The 19,515-nt window shown below is 43.4% G+C and overlaps 1 protein-coding gene and 1 non-coding gene across 16 annotated transcripts; both read right to left on the minus strand.

Annotated features, from left to right (window-relative positions):
• Positions 1-1,290: 1,290 nt before the first annotated feature.
• TRNAM-CAU (transfer RNA methionine (anticodon CAU)) lies at positions 1,291-1,375 on the minus strand. Its single transcript is given in 2 exon segments — positions 1,291-1,326; positions 1,338-1,375. It is a non-coding gene; the product is annotated as a tRNA-Met (tRNA).
• Positions 1,376-1,950: 575 nt separating this feature from the next.
• On the minus strand, positions 1,951-10,744 carry LOC123052038 (pentatricopeptide repeat-containing protein At5g64320, mitochondrial). 15 transcript variants are annotated; one of them, XM_044475092.1, is made up of 6 exons: positions 8,537-10,744; positions 5,834-5,886; positions 5,700-5,714; positions 4,953-4,981; positions 4,153-4,257; positions 1,951-4,052 (listed from the first exon to the last, which is right to left on the minus strand). In XM_044475092.1, exon 1 carries the CDS (start codon positions 10,714-10,716, stop codon positions 8,662-8,664), a length of 2,055 nt encoding a protein of 684 aa, XP_044331027.1. In that variant the 5' UTR covers positions 10,717-10,744; the 3' UTR covers positions 1,951-4,052; positions 4,153-4,257; positions 4,953-4,981; positions 5,700-5,714; positions 5,834-5,886; positions 8,537-8,661. The 15 variants fall into 15 exon arrangements, with proteins under 15 accessions (XP_044331027.1, XP_044331026.1, XP_044331022.1 ...); XM_044475091.1 differs by having other exon boundaries at positions 5,610-5,714; XM_044475087.1 differs by having other exon boundaries at positions 5,080-5,714.
• Between the last annotated feature and the right edge of the window lie 8,771 nt (positions 10,745-19,515).

Here is a 19,515-nt window from a genome sequence, read left to right on the forward strand (position 1 = left end):
TACAGTTTTTCTTTTTTTTTCGTTTTTTATTTTTCTGTTTTCTTTTCATTTTTTCTTTACTTTTATTCTTTTCATTTTTATTCTTGTTTTTTAATTTCCGAAAATCAATTAATTCGTGATTTGTTTCTAAAACCGTATTTTTTTAATGATGAATATTTTTCCCAAATCGTGGTTTTATTTATACTAAATCGTTACATTTTTTTGAAATAGTGAACATTTTTTAAAAACTCAAAAATCATGAACAATTTTTTTAGAAATATATGAACATTCTCTTAAGTCATGAACATGTTTTTCAAATCATGAACATTTTTTTGAAATAATGAACATTTTAAAATTAAAGAATACTTTTTCAAAATCATGAATATTTTTAGAATTAGCGAACATTTCTTTGAGTCGTGAACATTTTTTCCAAATTCGTGAACATTTTTCGAATTAGCGAACATTTGTTTGAATTTTTTAAATTATGAACATTTTTTTATGTTTGTGAACAAATTTTTACAAATTCGTGAACAGTTTTTGAATTCCAGAGCATTTTTCTGTAATCGTGATTTACTTATTTGGTGAACATTTTTCAATTTCAAGAACATTTTTAAATTTGTGTACATTTTTTGCCAAATTCATGAACAATTTTTGAATTACCGAGCATCTTTTTTGGAAATCATGATTTTTTTTTTAAATCATGATTGTTTTATTCAAAATTATCAACTTTTCTGAAATTTAGGACTTTCTTTTAGGCGCCGTCCCGAATATTATCAACTTTTCTGAAATATGAGATTCATAATTTCCCGAATTATTGGAAATCATGATATTTTTTTTAGACACAATCATGATTTTTTTAAATCATGATTGTGTTAGGCGGCGTCCCGGCCACACATGGGCCGGACCAGAAGGGGAGCGGGGGGTGCGCGCCCGCTTCCTTCGCAGCGCGTGCTGCGCCCTATAGGCGCTCCCAGAGAAACGCGGGCAGCTCGATCAAATGGGATTTGTTAAAAAAAAAAAAGCTCGATCAAATGGGCCGTGGTAGGCGTAAGGCCTAGTACAGTATTGTGGAATGGGTAGCGATTGGGCCCAGTATAGTATGCACCCCTAATTCTGCCCTGCTGCAAAAAGACGAAACGAAAAAAGATGGGGTGAGGTAGCGATTGGGCCCAGTATAGTATGCACGCCTAATTCTGCCCTGCTGCAAAAAAAGACGAAACGAAAAAAGATGGGGTGAGGTAGCGATTGGGCCCAGTATAGTATGCACGCCTAATTCTGCCCTGCTGCAAAAAAAGACGAAACGAAAAAAGATGGGGTGAGAGAGGCTCGAACTCTCGACCTCAGGATCAACGTTTAGCTATGAGACCTACGCGCTAGCCAACTGCGCCACCACCCCTCTGATGCTATGGGTGAGGTCTAGATCTACTTATTCTAAACTCCTCCAGTTTTGTAGAGGGCCAAACTTAGCCAAATCTTGCCATCTTTGTGAGTTGTGACGGAACGAACCCAACAATTCCAATGTGAATCAGCGATTTTATATATTGCAGAACACAAATGGTCGTAGAGCTGGCAAATTTAATTTTCCTGGTATACTCTAGACGCAATGCCACAGGGAAAACTTTCAAATGTGAATCTTGCTTATTTTTCTGCTATACACTAGACGCTTCTATTTTTTTCATAAAAAACCTATTGAGCTTCACGAATCTTATCAACTATCATAGGGTGTACTTGTCTTAAGGTTTATTGTTCCTTAACTAGTTTTTTTTTGGAAAGTGTTCCTTAACTTCCTCCTCAGCATTTTGTTTGAAGTAAAAGTTGCCACATCTAAAGCAAAGTGCAATGCCAAGACCAAATTTTCAGTTTAGGAGCACAAAAATAAGTACTAACATAAAAAAGTAAGTGGAAAGGACAAATACTACGCAACTGTAATCTACAAAAACTGGAATAAAAACATTTCTAAGATCAGTGATAGTGCAAATGGCATGTTTCCTTGTTTTATGTTCCCATAATATTAAAACTAATTTGTATTATTATGTTACTCTAAGCAATATACTCCTATGTCAGACCCGAGTGGTCTGAATAACTAAATTCAGTTAAGCACTCACTGAATCAACAAATCTTACGGAAACTTGAGCTCGATTGCGAGAGATTTAGTGTGAGTTCAGATACACCTAAGGGCCAACCAGGAACGCTAGCGGCTAGGGTTTACCCCTTACAAAACAGAATGCCCTCAAAGGCTCTGTAGACCTTTGCCGGAAAGTGAACAGCGACTCGGGTGCTCCTCAGCCGTCCAATGAAGGATCAACACCGTATCACTGTTCTCCTGCGAAGTGGTATGCAGGAGCGAAGTGTTGGATGATAGATGGACGGCCCGTAGTGCTTCGCGCCAACTGGTATCGATTCAAACTTATCTGAAACAGATTAAAGGTGTCGATTTCTTCAGAGATAAAACAGCCCAGGTCCTGACATATATGCATGCATTCCTATGAATCCATCCCATTCAGTGGTTTTGATGTATAATTATGGCTCTGAACTGACCAAAATGGATGATCTGAATATGCACTTCATAATCAGAACCAAAGAATAACACAATGAATTCATGGTTCAAAAGCACCCCATAACAGCATTGGCCATCGTCTATAACATTTTTTGAAATCATAAAAATATGCTAGTAAAACAACATTGCTCCCCAGCCTGTAGAAAGCACACAAGAATTTGCACTTCCAACCTAATAAGTACCAACAGATATCAAAGAAATATAGATATGCACCAACATTGACCACTCCTTTCATGAACTCGATCGCCTGTCCTGCTATCCATCCTTCAACAGTACTCCCTCCGTCCCATAATGTAAGACGTTTTTTTTTTACACTAGTGTAGCGTCAAAAAAACGTCTTACATTGTGGGACGGAGGGAGTACATCTGATAGACTCACTTTCACTTGATAAATTGCACATCCTTTGTCTAGAATAAAGTGCAGCCCCGGAGCCCCCGATACAAGTAATTCACTCAAGTGAAGGATTGAATACAAAATTGACATCGCATTGTCTACGGATGTTAAAAACATAAGAAACGGTCAGCATACCCACATTGTATAGTGCTCAAGCTCAAACAGTCTTAAAGTTGAACACTGAAACATCTATTTTGGCTTTCCAGTTTATGGAAGGATAAGCAATGAGAGATCAAGCAGACTTTTAAACATCTACTCCCTCCATTCCATATTAGTTGTCGCTGATTTAGTAACTTTATACTAAATCAGCGACAACTAATATGGAACGGAGGGGATATCATTTTATTTTTCGAAGGACAAAAAAGATTGGACACCATTTTACTGTACTGAACTACAACTAAATGCAAAACATTTCACTGCACCATGGGAAAAGATGGGACATGCACGGTATCACCCACCATTTACATGTAGCCTGTGTTCCGCTGCACCAAATATACATATGCCAACTGGCATCGACACAAAAATAGCAATACCTTATTTTACTCTTTTTTTACCTTCTACTTCTACTTGATACATGTGTGTGTAATCTGTCCAGCCTAACCACTTGCAAAGACCATAAATCAAAGTCTAATCACACGTAATCAATTGTTTCGTAAAGCAGTATAGCATAAATTGAAGGGATAATATAAGGTATTTAAGAATATCATGAGATCAATAGAATAAATATTTTACTTAACGTCTTTGAATTCTTGTATTTAAGGAAACGGAAAGATTTGTTTCAGCTTATCCTTGTTATCAGATGTATAGGCATATCTGATGGATCTAATATCTATAGTCCAGGGATATAAAAAGTAGCTGATTCAATATTTATTGACCCAGAGTGTGCTTGACTGAAAATAGTACAATGCATGTTAATCAACTAAATGGCAACTATAGAGACAGAAATGTGGCTAAGATGCAACCTTGATGCCCGCCATCAGTTCATCAGTATCAACCTCATCACGAGCAAGCCATCTGGAAAAAAAAATAGTTCCCCTCACAAAAATCCGAGTTTGCCTCCATCTTATGCATAAATAGCCAATGGCTCCAACAACAATAGCAGTTAAACAGTAGGCTACAGAGTCTGCAAGAGAATAATTTTGCTTCGGTAGTTATGTAAGAAAACTAACAAGTGTTTGCTGAACTTAGCTAGATGAAGTACAAAATATAGATTACAGGCAAACCTGCACACATCTGCTAAGCTACAGGGCCTGCATTGCTTCAGCGCGCCTTTGTGCGCCTCCTGGGTGGTCAGGTGTGCCCTTTTGTGTGAAAAGCGCACCTATGCCCTGCAACACATGTATACAAAAATAAGCTATTCACACAAACAATGGGGGCAAGTAGCACACAATCCTAGACGGCGCACATAGTAACTGCAAATACTATATTATACGGTAGCATACTTTCTTAGCAAATCGAACAAGGGAGTTTTTGCCATTCTCGAAATGTCATAAAGGTTGATGCTTCGAGGCATGTATTACATGGCATCAGATAGTGCCTGATGTAGCCACAATGGAAATACAGTGCTATAAAGTAGCAAATAATCTTAGGAAACGTTTCCGATGCTCTACAAACATCAAAGGGGTTGGTGTCCTTGGGCATATATTAAGGCAGGAAGGATTTCACTTCCGATCCATGGAGCAGAAGGCCCGATGCACGGATGCAGGGTAGGCATCATCATGACATCATCCTAGTAGTTAACTGGTCAATCCAAAATAAGAGCTCTGGTGCAAAGCAAAGCAAAACTGCATTCACAACACCGTCGAAAAATAAGAAGCAACACACTGCAAAGAGGGAACCACATGACAAACTGCTAGACCATGCCTGTGGCACACGGTCCACTTCCCTTTCCTGGCAATCAGTGATTTCTTAGTACGGAAAGCTGGAATAATCGCGGCATGAGCTGGACAGCTCCTCCATCAGTGTCTTGCTGTTTATGACCAGAGGCAATTAGACACAATTCGGAAGGAAGAAGGATGCTCACCGGCGTCCACACTAATGTTGTCTCTTGGGCTGCGGAAAAGAAACATCTTTTTGAAGATGACGTGGGGTAAAATATACTGATATGACATATTATTTCAATTCAGACAAAACACTATTACAAGCATTACTTGGAGAAGGAATGAAACAACATCAAAGAAAATCAGAGAGGGCCATGATGCAGATGAGCTGTAATGTTAATTCCTTGCCGCAGTTTAAATAACCTGATAGGACGAATAAAATCACTTTAATTGGTGTGACCAACAACTATTGCCATACTAAACCAAGACTAATTTTTAATACTCCCTCCATCCCATAATATAAGATGTTATTACAACCAATATGTGGGTACATTGGTTGTAATAACGTCTTATATTATGGGACGGAGGGAGTAGCATTTAGCCTTGCCCAAAATTGCATATTTGATTGTTACTATGTTTGGTACAATCTAGATGACATGAAAACAACTACATTTAGTACAGAAACTTGTATTCAGTCGCAGTGATATTTTTGATGAATGGATAATATTTTCAGGCATTCACTAGGGTACAAATATGCAGCGGGTATGTTGAGTTACCAACTTCAATATGCTGTGGTTAACAAATAGCACACGTATCCTCGTTAAGATTATCAGTTTCATGCACGAAAATCTGTGGCTTACACATAAACAATTCTAAAAACCATAAGATCAGAGTTCCTCGATTGATTTGCTCCCCTGAACTCAACAGAGCAACCATGGTCACTGACTCACCATCTCCGTGTCTTCCTGCTTGCAAGGAGGCCATTCACTATGGTTAATTATGGAAATTAAGCAAGCCATCCAGAAAATTTTAGGAACTCAGTGACATCAGATTCATGGACAGGTAGACCAGAAATTATACTGACCTGCATATGCGGCACTCTCCTGAGCCAAATCTTGGATTAACAAATTGATGGACCTACACAAGCAGCACATTATCAATTCAGGTGAGAACATGATTCTTTTATAAGACAAGACAGATTTACAATCCCCTCTTCCATTTGCAAAAATATTCATGAGCATAAGAACAAATTCACAACTAACATCTCAAATCGAGATTAATCCATCAAACAGTCCAAAAATATATAAATAGTGGAGTTGCTAATTGCCTACCTGGATGTTGTGCACGAGAAGAAGACGACGAGCAAGGTCGCATGGGAGCTTGCAGCTTCTAGCGAGCAGCACGAGACGCCGTGGTGGTCCTCACCACGCCGTTCCCCCTTCTCCTGCCACTTACGCATCCTCACCGCGCTAGCCGGCCTCCCTTCGTGCTCTACCACACATCCGCCCCGTGACACCACGAATCGCGGACGCCGCAGCCGAGCGGGGCGCGGATGGATGGGGAAATGGAGGCGGTGACGACGAGATGAGGACCTTGGGAGGCGGTGGATCTCATCGGTAGGGGCGGCGGCCACCAACGGGATTTCATGCGATGACAATGACCTCGGGAAGCGTCAGAGGAGCTCGGAGCGGAGAAGAGGCAGATACGAGGGAGGGAGGAGTTGGAGCGGAGGCTCGCAAGGGAGAATGACTTGGGGTGGAGGAGGAGGGAGGAGTGTAGCGGCTGTGGATTGGGGGCTAGGGTTCATGCGGTTGTGCTCAATGGGCTTTCCAGGAGGAATAACCAATCACACCCTCACATGGCCGCACCCACCCATCTTCACATGACCCCACCTAGGAAGAGGCCCACCAGTCATACTCACGTAAAAAAAGTGAAAACAGCAGTCAAAATCGGACGGCCAAGGGGAGCCAAGGTGGGAAATCTACTCGGATCCAACGACCAGGAATCGCCCAATCTGGAGGAGCGCCATGGAGGCGGGTTGGCTGGCAGCCTTTAAAAAAATTAGATAGATCGGATTCGTTCCTTTATAGCATACGCGAACTTCAATTATTTTGCCATTGATGAATATACATAATGTACTTTAATTTCCTAAGATCTCAAATGAGGTTCCAGGAATCAGAATGGAACACTGATGTGGCTGTCTGACATAGCTTTTACATTTTATTTTTAGATGAAATTTCTGTATTTACTTATCCCAAGATATATTTGATCTCATTTTTGTCTGTTGAGACAAGGCACGTGCAAGTTTACTAGGGGCGAGCAAGCCATTGATTTTGCAGAGAACAATTGTCACTGTGAATTGCTTTCAAAGCGGATGTTATTTTTTTAAAAATGTTTCAAAGCAGATGTTCCATAGACAAGCAAGCATGCAAATCAGCAGTGCATGATTTCAATTAGTTTCCAATGTAGCATGTCTCTAGTTATTTTGGTTTTGGTTTTATGCACTCATGGAACGAGAAAGAATTGAACCAGCCAATTTGCAAGGTGAGTATTTAATATTGCAACTTTTTGAATTCTACCTCATGAAAACTCTCAAGATAACGACCTATAGTTCTCAAAGAGAATAATTGTGAGGCAAGAAAGCGACTTTTGGTGCATCTACTCAACTACATTGACAATGAAGCCACAGACAACATGCATCCTTGATGTTGTACAAGAATTGATTAGTGTATTAAGGCAATACTGAGATAATTAGGTGTCTTCACTGTATGCATATGATGCTAAATTATAGCGTTGCTTGAAAATCATTTAAATTATAGGTCGATTTGTAATATGTTTTTAGTGCTATCAAAGTATCTTTTATATCCATGTGAATTTGAAAATCTGGTTATAACATTAGTCAAGACGTGCATTGCATGTGCACTCTTACTATATTCTTTGTGTATGAAGCTGCAACTGAAATATATTTGCTATAGCATGTATTTGAGCTAACATTATTTGTTTTTTAATTGCTGCTTTTGATCAGAACCAACATGTAGCCTGGAATGAGGAACGGTATTCTATGAGCTAAACAACGCGGAAGAAGAGGATTAGGCCGGCAGATCGGTGTCAAGGAGAACACTGAGCTATGGAGGTGGTGTTTCCGGCAACACCGGCGATAGTCTCAACAGTTAAATGATGGTGAGCCGTAGTTGTCATAATATTATGAGAAATATATTACTCCCTCCGTCCGAAAAAGCTTGTCCCTCAAATGGATGTATCTAGCATCAACTTAGTGCTAGATACATCCATTTGAGGGACAAGCTTGTGACAAGCTTTTTCGGACGGAGGGAGTATGATTTATTCTACCTTATCTATACATCTTTTGTTCACTATGATGATCTGATATGCCCCATAGAGGCGTCTGGATTGGAATAGGTATTTTATTTGCTCAACAAGGGAGAAATGTTATGGGTGTTCATTAAGATTCTTGATTTGTCAATGCTGGTGGCAGATTTAATCTCAATATGCTTTAGGCAAGTCTGTTGAGTACTACATCCCATCAAGATTTAAATTCGCAATGTACGTGCAATGTACAGTAAATCATTGCGCACTTTAGATCACGTATCGCTATATGTAAATTGAAAACGTAAGCTTCATATATTCAAATGTTGATTTCTAGCGAATTTCTAACGAGACATGCATTGCACGTGCACGCTTACTAGTGGTACAACAAAATAACCAAATGATGCTAAAGGCCAATGGATACAAGGTACAAACTTCTAATTATAACAGGAAACATACATACCAGGTCAAGCATGATGAACATTATGATGGACACCATGAGCTGCCCATTCTGATCTTTACAACATCTGTAGTTGTGGTAACTCCAAAAGCCATGACAACCAACATACAGTACACAGCAAAAAGAAATTAATGCCCTTCAACCTCATCGGATAAAAAATTGAGTGGCTGTCTAACAAAATTTTGCACCATAATTCCCCAAGTGCGCTCGTTAGGTGTTATCCCAACAGTCACTGCTCTGTTTAGAAGCATATTAGCGTCATCAAGCAATCTCGCTTTGCAGTGCCAACTAATGAGGATATTGTATGTAATAGTATCTGCATGCACATTTTCAGAATGTAACTTCTCTAGGAGATTCAGCGCAGCATGCATCCATCCCATTTTGCACAATCCATTTATGAGTGTGTTGTATGTGACAATGTCAGGAGTAAGCCCTTGGTTTAACATCTCCTTTGAGAGCTCTAGTGCATCACGCACCCTTCTTGTCTTGCAGAGCTCACTAATCAAGAGGTTGTATGAAATGTTATTTGGCTTAATTCCCTTTTCTATCATTTCTGCGAGCAACACCATGCTCCGATCAACATTCCCATCTCTGCACAGGGCTTTAATCAGACCATTGTAGCTAACAACATCAAGCGAACAACCATGAAGTACCATTTCATTTGCAAGGCGTATGGCATCCTGCAAACTTCCTTTGCACAACAGTGCATGAATGAGTGTATTATAAGTTATTCTATTCGCAACAACACCCTCGTCAACCAAATTTTCAAATAGATACACGGCCTCCTCGATCTGGCCATTGTTGCAGAGATGATAAATTATTGTATTATACGTGCAGATATCAGGCTTGCAGCCTTCACTCTTCATCTCTTGCACGAGTGACATCGCGTCATCCATCCTGCCTTCCTTACATACAGCATAAATCATTCCATTGTATCCTTGAGAATTCAGACTCAAGCCATTTGCCAACATTACCTTCAGCGTTGCTCTCATGTCATCCCACATGCCATTCCTGCAAAAAGCATGCAGCAAGATCGTGTAGGTCACTAAGTTTGGAGCACAACCCTTATCCTCCATCTCTCTAAGCAACCGCATGGCCGAACCAAGCCTCCCAAGCTTGCAAAGCCCATGTATCAATATACTGTAAGTGTGTGCATCTGGTGGGCAGCCTTTTGATCCCATTATCTCATACAGCTCCGTCGCCTCTGTTAGCTTCCCATCCAAAAGACATCCGCCAATCACCGTGTTAAATAACACGACATTCAACTCCGGCACCCTCCCGAGCATTGTGCGTGCCTCATCCACCTGCCTTGCTCGGCACAGGCCCTGGATAAGGAACCCGTATGTCATGGTGTTTGGCACGCGGCCTCTTATCATCATCCTGTCCACAAGCCTCGCAGCATCGCGGAGACGCCCAAGCATGCATAGCCCGTGCACAATGTCATTGAACGTGTTGACATCAGCAGAGCACCCCATGAGGAACATCTCATCAAGGAGCGTGGTAGCCTCGGCGACCTCACCCTGCTCACACAGGGCGTGGATGACCGTCTGATAGAGCACCACATCGGGCACACACCCATGCCGCGCCATGCTGCGGAGCATCGCGAGCGCCTCATCAGCACGTCCGAGGCGGCAGAGCGCGCGCGCAGCGACACCGAAGGTAAAGGTGGAGGGCGGGATGCGGTCCCGGTGGACCATACGGCGGTAGAGCGCGAGCACATCGGCGTGGCAGTTCGCCCTGGCCAGTGCCGCGAGGACGGTGTTGTACGAGCGGAAGGACGGCGAGACGGCGAAGCGGCTGGGCAACTGGTCGAGCAGGTGGAGGGCGCGGCCAGGGGGCAAGGAGCGCAGGAGCGGTATGAGGAGGGTCTCCCGGAGAGGGGGGTGGCGGGAGGAGGGGAGGGATTCAAGGAGGGAGAGCGCGCGCTCTGGGTCTGCGTCGGCGGCGGCGAGCAAGGGGCGGAGGGGGTGCGACGAGAGGACGGGGTGGGAGGCGGCGTACCACTGGAGGAGGAGGAGGGAGGTGGCCGGGGACAGCGGCAGCGCGAGGAGGCGCCCGAGACGGTGCGGGGTGAGCGGGCGGGAGGAGAGCGTGGATCGGAGGCGAGAGAGGTCGAATGGCGCGAGCAGCTCCGGCCACGACGTCGCGGCGGCTGCCCGGAGCTTGGGCGGGGGTTCCCCCATACCGGTTGCGGGGAAACCCGCCCATCGGCTCACTATTTTTCACTTACTAGGCCCAGTCGTTAGGTTAAGTGGACACGCCCCGCGTGTTTACGCTTTCGGCGTGCCCAGATTTGGGCCGCCACACTATCAAATTCGTGATGCTAAGTGTAACATCCCAAAAGATTTCAAATTTATCCTCAAAAAATAATATTTCAAATTTATCCTCAAAAAAAGATTTCAAATTTTGGAATGTTAAATAAATAAATAGGCAATAGTTTTTGAGCTGCTATGATTTTCAGAAGAAATAGAAACTTTTTGAGTCTTGGTTAAAACTTTTCCAAACCATGTGATGCAAATAGGATTAGTGTAACTAACAAAATTAATTATTGGTTTGGAAATTTATTTAAGCTCAAAAGGATTTAATATCCTTCATTTGAATATTTTTCAAACTATATTTAAATGAGTGAGAATAATATGACTTTCTCAAGGTTAGAAAAAATGACTTTCTAAAATATGGTATTTGCATTTTAAATTGGATCTGGCTCGTATTCAAATTACAGAGGAGAGATAAAATGACATCTCCAATGGACAATTGAAAAAATTGAGTTTATTTGATTATTTGCATTTAGAGGCCATTTAAGTATTTTTTTTCCAATTAACCATATGACAAAATGAGAGGAGATAATATGACTTCTCTGCAAAATAACATTCAAAATATTTAATAATGTGCATATAATTATTTTGCTATTTGAAGATCATTTTAGGATTTATAAAACCCTAATACTATTTTTATGGAATTTATAATGTCCTTAAAAAATTATAAAAAACTATTTGTAAATTTATATGGAGAGGGAAATATACTCTCTATATTTTATCGAGTATGTGTGCAAGTTTCTGGATTTTTAGCAGATGGTTTGATATTTTAAATATCAAAATCATTTCAGTAAATAAGATAGGAAACAACAAAACGAGGAAATATAATCCTAGCCTATTGGGCCTAATCTGACCTAGTACTGTGCAAACACTGTCGTGAGCCTAACATATCTCTGCATGTAAAACAACGAAGTGGTATGATCTAGAACAGTCGGACTAGGTTGCCCCACACCCTTTCACCCACATCCCTTTGCTCTCTCTTTCCCTAGCAGGTGGGCGTTTACTGTCAAGAGCGTCTCCCGCCTCAGGTAGACGTCGACCTGGACCTTGCGTTCGCCTGGTCCGAGGATCGGTCCAGGACTACCGTGCAGACGCCCGCCCGTCATTTGTGTTGGATCAGTGACCAACTTCTCAAAGTGGGGCTAGAGGAATACAAGCACGCCGCCCGTGCCCTCGCCACACCTAGTGGCAAGGGAAAGAGCGCGTCTGTGATCGACTCTCGCTGCCAGCGGGTGTGGCCCATCGGTTGTGCCAAGCGGTGGTCAATCATGGCAGCTGCGAAGGAAGGATGATAATGGCAGCAACGGCGGAGGTGCTCGCGGCATCAGAGGCCATGATTACGACTATGAGGTCACCGTCTGGTACCTTGCTTAGCTTTAATTCAGGTTCAATTTAAATTTCCTTATGTTTAGTTGAACTTTGTTAAATTTTGTCCTTTTGATTGTACATGTATCAAAATTTAACAAATACCGTCTAATTTGCATGAGTTTCATTCGTCTTTTTGAATTGTCCGTTTGAACTAGCGCAGAAGTTGTACCCCCTTCGCTCGTACATGAGGGCGGCTATCGCTAGGGTTTTTGTTGCCTCCCGCCACGCAGCCGCCGTCCTGCCTCATCTCGTATGGCCTTAGGGCCATGGAGATGCGATGGATTCCGGTCTTTGCCAGCGGGAGGGCTCCGTTTTTAGGAGTTTCTTTGAGTTTTGATAGGGTTTGTGTCCTGCTCAGGAAGGCGAGACGACGGCGGCTTCCTGGAGATGGAATAAGGTTCTCTCCGCCTAGTCCCCGTCCTGGTGATGCTTCTAGCATCGTTGGAAGGCGTGTGGAGATTTGTCTCCGGCGAATCTCGCGGGATTCGGTCGGCTTTTGTCTTCAGTGGATCCGCTTGGATTCGGTCTTCGTTCATCTACGCTCGTGCGTTTACAGGTTGGATCATTCCGATTTACGCATCTCTTCATCAGCAGTGGTTGCTGTTCTAGTGCGCTGGTCCCATGAGGCCTTAGCATAATGACTTCTTGACTGTCTACTACAACAAGGTTTGCACGGCTCCGGTGATGAAGGGGCGATGACGATGGCACGCCATCGACTCGCTCTAGTGTTTGTAGTCGTCGCCAGGTGGTCTAAGAATCTGGATGTATTTTTTTTTTACTTTTGATGTTCTCTGTACTACTTTGACAGTTAATAAATAGATCGGAAGTTTTTTCTAAAAAAAAGAACTAGCACGAAAGTTTGATGTACCGGATCGGATGGCCACTCCTCTATCTGTTGACCACGGACACGTCCGAATGTGTCCGCAGACATTTGTTGTATCCATTTTTGGTGAACCAAACGTTGGAGTTGCCCTAATTTTATTTCGGTATACATACGCACCACCACAACTGCACATTACAATATGTAGGTGAGTAGTTAGTGGAGCACTGAGCAGAGGAGTTATCCCCTTAATCATCTACCTTCACTTTCAAACATGTGACCCTAATTGATTGATTGATTGCATTAACAGTTCATTAGCTTAAAAAACCTGATGTGTGATGAAACATCGCCATCTTTGCTTGACCAACGCCGGTACCATTGACGAACCCTCTTCCTCCAACAGACGAAAGAGGTTGGAGACGAGGCGAGGGTGGTGGGGTAGGTGGCTCTGGCTAGCGAACAAAGCCTCGACGTCGACGGCATATTGTAGCCGCGAAAAGCATATCGACAGACGCATCTGGACATATGGGGTCAAGTCGTACTAGTAATTCAGTTCAAACATGTGGGCTGCTTGGTGGCTGATTTATTTAACGCACCTTCCTCGCAGCATGCTTCGTTTGCACTCCCGATTCACGGACACTAACCACATACCGTCGTAGATCGGCAGCTCTGCTGCTGGCCAGGCCTGACGTGCTGGGACCGGAGCTGCGTTGGTCTGGGTAAAAGTTTGAGCTGAACTTTGCCTGCGGGTTGCGGCGAGAAGAAACCGTCGGGTTGGCGGACCTTTACATCCGTTTTGGACTGAAAGATTACCGTGGGAGCTCGTGGAGGTTCAGCCCACGGTAATTTGTCTGTTCATAGTTTCTTTTCTTACTATAGTAGCTGATTAGTTTCCTTGTGTCTGATGGTGCGACGAGATTTGTTTTTGTTTACCCATGATGATTGGTTAGTCCTAGCGGAGGTTAGTCGCATTGGAATTGGTATTATTAGCGTCAGCGGAGAGCAGTCAAACTAATTGGCTGTGTTGTGTGCTGCAGCTAATTATTTTTATTGAATATAGGGAGCTACTGCTAAATAAACAAGTTTTTGACATTCGCCGCACGTGTAATGCGTTGATGCGAAGAACGGTTCAAATGAGTCGTTTTTTACATTGTCGTACTCACCTACAGTATGTTACCAAAAGAAAGCAAGACATGTGTGTGTGTGTCTGCTGTTTGTTTGCCCCTGTGCAGCTATTGTTTTCGGCTTACTAGTATTGTTTGCTGCTTTCACTTTGTTTATTATTGTTCTTCTCTTACGACGACCTGCTTGATGGGATTCAGAGAACAAAAGACGCTGCTGCTCATTTCCTTATTCATTTTCTTTTGGAGGGGATTTCCTTATCCTTTTGGATATCGAGCCATGACAAACTTAATAATGATTAAGAGCATCTGAACTTGCTAATTTTGACATCCCGGGGCACTGACCGAGCATATATCAAATTTTCTTTCACACAACTGGACACCTCAATTAAAAAATCTCAATCCATACATAGACATGCAACCCTACGTAAACGATGCAACACACATCGTCTAGCTCATCAAGACATGCCATCGGACTATCAATTTTTGGCATGTTCTACCGACATACTAGCTATAGAGAAGATCATCCATGGCTGCCCTTGCCCATGTCAGCGCCTTGCCGGCCTTCTCGTGAAAGTAGCAGTGAAAAACACAATGTGGATCAAACCGGATATGTTCATCGCCGGAGTTGTCCGGCCCGTCGTTGTACTCCTTCTCCTCTTTGGATGGCAGTTCGGCCATGGCGCGAACTGCTCGATTCTGCTCTCGGGCGAGGGCGGGTGTGTTCCTCTGCTGCTGCTTCTTTACGATGCGGGCACATATGGCTTCTTCCGCGGCAGCGCGCCGCCACATGTGTCGCTTCCGCCGTCGCCATGTGTGCAGCGAGGCAGGCCTCGGCCACCCTCATCTTGTCCCTCCCACGGCGGGCACACCGGTCCCAGTAACTCTCATACTTGGCCCACAGAGACAGGGAAGCTAAGGGACCGCGATGATCCAGCCCCGGAGAATCCAAGCGCCTGTCGCGCAGAAGGAATGGATTCACGTCGAACAGATCCCGTCGTCGGTCGGGCGCAGTCCTCCCGGGAGCGGCGTAGGGCAATGCGGATGTCCATTGACTCCTTCAACCCGCGTGGAACGACACTCAAGTTGATGGATCCAGAGTGATCGGAGTCAAATCCGCTACCCGCCATGCCAAGGAAGGCCGAAGATCATCGGCCGGGAGCCTCGGAGGTTGACTTTTCACGGCGGGAACACTAGCCAATACGAAACCGCTGCGTCTCTTGCTCATCAGTGTGGACAGTAAATGTCAGCAGGCATTTATCTACGGTCCCACGGATGCAGGGCATGGGCTTCCATGCGTCGGGCTCATCGTGACTTGGGATATCGCTGGCCCCGAACCACTGTGTCGACCACAGGCACCATGCAGCGTGGCAAATTGCTCCTCTGAAAATACTACTCTAGTAGCCATGGGAAAACAAATGTCAGGAAACGAAAACAGTTTACGTGTACCGTACACCCTTGGACCTAAAATGGTACGCGAGCCGCCCATGCAGCCAGTCGTGGCGGCGTGTGGTGGAGCATGTGCAACGTGCTTTCCCTGTGTCCCTCCTGTTACCCGTGCTGGCCATTCGTAATAGGGAACCGCACACGCCCGAGTGGGGACTGGGGAGGCGCGCGACGCCCCACCCCCGGCCGGGGTCGCCGCCTTCTCCCGCGGTCGCCTGCACACACCGCCGTGCCGCGCCGTGCCGCGACTTGGAATTGTGGTGGCGGCGACGCAGAGGCGTGTGTCCAGGCGACGAGCCATACGCCGCACCAACCAAGCCCACCCACTCACTTGGTCGCGAGTCGTGGCACGGGTGGTGGTTGGTGCGTCCAGACTGCCGCGACGGAAGAGCCTCACGCCACGTCGACGCCGTCGGTACCGGGTGGGGCACACCAGCATCGTGATGTCTCGGTCGCTTACTACTAGCAGCTTCTACGTTAGGTGAGACAAAGGTACAGTGTGCTTCGCGGGACACTTTGGTCATATATATATATACTATACTCATGTTCGTGGAACTGCCGAAACAGTGCTGGCTGCCCCTCGGGTAAAAAGTACTGTACCAAGCACCAATGTCTTGGAAGCCAATTTCAGGATAGACACTAACTTGCTTATCCGTGAGGAGTAAGATAATTAAAAACACGCTTGAAACAAGGCAATTTCTTCCTATCAGCACAAGAAATGGGCCGATCCGCGTGATGTCGCTTTACAGATTACAAGATAAACAAACTCCAGGATGCCATACAATATCTTGACACTGCACTTCTTTCCCAAGTCACCCGCAGATTAACGTTGCACGTTGCTAAGCATATATAGGAGTACAAGCTTACATTTTTTAGAAGCACGCCAGAGCAATCATCTTGTAAGTCACATTCGGGGTCAGGTATAGATATGGACGATGATATGGTAGAAAAGTTGGTCCAAAGGTTTAGGGCATTTATTGAAGTTGTGCAGATAAGGAAGCCTTCCCAAAACTCTCCATGTCATCCCGGGATGACAGCGTACAAAACACGTTATACATACAACCGATGGTCTTAACGTTATGTTTAGCAACTAATATTTGGCTACTAAAAATATGTGGTAATTAAAATTAGATTTTATAAACACGTGACTAAGAGAAAACATGCTCTTCATTATCTTTAGCAACTAGTAATATTTGGCTACTAAAATTACGTGGTAGTTATGTTAAATTTTATAAACACGTGACTAAGAGAAAAGATGCTCTTCACGTTATCTTTAGGAACTAATTTTTGTCTACTCAAATTATGTGGCAATTACAATTAAATTTTATGAACATGTGACTAAGAGAGAAGATTTTTCGGAGTTGAGAAAAAAACATCTCATTTGAAATGCAAAACACACACTATTTTCAAGCTTCTTTCTCTTTAGTATCAACAATGTTATATATGGCGCGCCTTCGGCTCACTCCAGTGCTTTTAATTGTCGCTAGGTGGTCTGTGGATCTGGACGTAATTTTTATTATTTCTGGTGTTCGTTGTGCTGACGTGATTGAAGATGAATAGAACGGAAGTTTTCTTGCAAAAAAAGTTATATTTGTCCCGCGTCGTTTTTCTAAGACGGTGCAAACGCCAATACCCACATACGCACGTACATTCACCCCTATAAATGCGCACACACACCCATAACATCTCACAGTCAACATGAACATTTGCTCCCACTGAACGAATGTCGCCGAAAAGTCTGAAATAAATTCAGAAAAATATGAACACATGTGCCAAGTCTAGAACTTGAACCTTGGTGAACTGGTTTCACCAAAAGGAACATAACCATCTGAGTTATGCTCAGTCCGCCAAAACACAAGTATTGTTAAAAAAAATTTAAAAATGTAAACTATTTTTCCTTAGCAACCATTGCCAAGATAAATTATCTAAAACTGTTATAAAATTTACCAAATGTGACAACATAAATTGATTTAAAAAATAAAGATATATGTTGAGTTTAGAAAAATTGTAGTGAGCTTCAAATATCCATAAACCATAGAAGGACATGACCAGGAGAAAATTCTCACCTTCCATCGACAATTCAGTTAGTCCCCTCCGGTCGATTTGATGCTAGGAGGTGGGAAGAACCTTGGACTTGGCATATGGATTGTAGTTTAATTTCTTCATATTGGATTTGTGTGTGTTTAACGACGGTGTCTCAATGGTGGAGGTGGTGTCTGGCGGAATAAAAGTTCCTCTATCCCTATCATGTTGTGGTCGTTGTGGCCAACATGGGAAACACCAAAGAGCATGTGTTTTAGTACCACCGATTCTTGGTTGGCTTTAAATCCAGAGTTTTTGCCGTCCTGTGCTTTTGACCTGTCTTGCGCGGTGGCGATGGTAGTGGTATCAAATTTTGTTTGGTCAACGACTATCATGCTTTATTCCTTTGTGCTCGCGAACCTATCCTCTCTACTATGGTGATGAATGAACCATTTGAAGAATGACATATATAAATGTGTTCTTCGCCACAACGCATACCTGCCGGAGTGAGCGATTCAAGTGGCTATTCAAAACCTACAAGACCCATCCAATTTATGCATATTCAATCTTAATGGGGTTTCCACTAGGTCTCAATGGAAATGTGAGATACAAAAGGTGCACGACATGTCAAATCCGACAATGTTTGATCTAAGTTGGACGCGGAGTATGTGCGCCTGAGCTCGAATGCTCCCTGATGAGCAGTAAAATAAAAAAATAATACTTTAAAAAATTATGAAATTCTGGATTTATCATGAAATGACATTTGTGGAAGTTGTGAAAAAAATAAAAAAACATTTTTTGGTAAACTTTGAAAAAAAAATTGTGTGCTTGCAAAAATTTGTTATAAAATGACATTCGTGGAAGTCATGGGAAAAAAAAATCAAAAAATTCTATTTTTTTTAATAAACTTTGACACATTTTTTGTGCGCTTGAATTTTTTATCATAAAATGATATTCGTGGAAGTCGTGAGAAAAAAAAAAATCAATGCTCCAAAATTGCTATTTTTGAAAGTATTTTGTAGTGCTGTTTTTCTCATGCTAATTTTTTTCAAGCACACAAAACACTTGTCAAAATTGCCACAATTATTTTACCTCATTTGAGCTCGGGAGTAGAATAGGACTTTCGATCTAACTTTAGTTTTACCCGAGATCTTTATTGTTCATCTATATTTTAGTTTCTCCCATCTGACATGATATAATGAACTACTATTGAATAAAATCACATTGTAACTCTGACAGGAATATTCACAATCACCGAGCGTTGGCGCAACTCTAGTTATGATGTGGTTGGTCTTACAAGAAGAATATTCACATCGCAACTTCGTACAAGAAAAAATGAGCATTAGCCTGTAGAAAAATTGCCCATGATTTTTTTTTTGTGTGTATAAGCCTTGCAAGAAAAATGAGCATTGGCCTGTTGAAAAATTGGCCATGATTAAAACAAGAAACCAAAAATTTAATTGTAACCAAAATATGGATGGGGTGGTTTTTGGCAAGAATCCAAAACTAGCCTAAAAACAGCTATCGCCAACCGCGGTCATGCGGATACGTGCGTACACACACGCCATCTTGTCCCAGCTGAGCCGATCCATTGCCGAGCTGAGCGGACCAATTCCACCGTGTACGTATCAACCCACAGCCAGGTGGTGCCCCACCGCCCGTGCGTCGCGGACCCTTTTGTCATACTCGCCACCAAACCCCCCAAAAGTATCTTTCCACGCCACATATCCGGTCTCCGGCACGGCAGATACCCAAATCTACCCCGGCATCCCCTCCCCCCTTCTCTTCCCCCATCGCCGCCCCGTCCCGTCTCGTCGCCAACCACCAAATCCCCCGCCCCGCCTCGCCACCAACCCCACGCCACCACCCCTCGCCGGCCGCCTGGTATAT

This window comes from Triticum aestivum, chromosome 2D (assembly GCF_018294505.1).
Source record: "Triticum aestivum cultivar Chinese Spring chromosome 2D, IWGSC CS RefSeq v2.1, whole genome shotgun sequence".
NCBI classification, from domain to species: domain Eukaryota; kingdom Viridiplantae; phylum Streptophyta; class Magnoliopsida; order Poales; family Poaceae; genus Triticum; species Triticum aestivum.

Bases quoted from the DNA above. Each gene is read 5' to 3' on its own strand.
- LOC123052038 (XM_044475092.1), bottom strand. From the start codon at position 10,716: ATGGGGGAACCCCCGCCCAAGCTCCGGGCAGCCGCCGCGACGTCGTGG.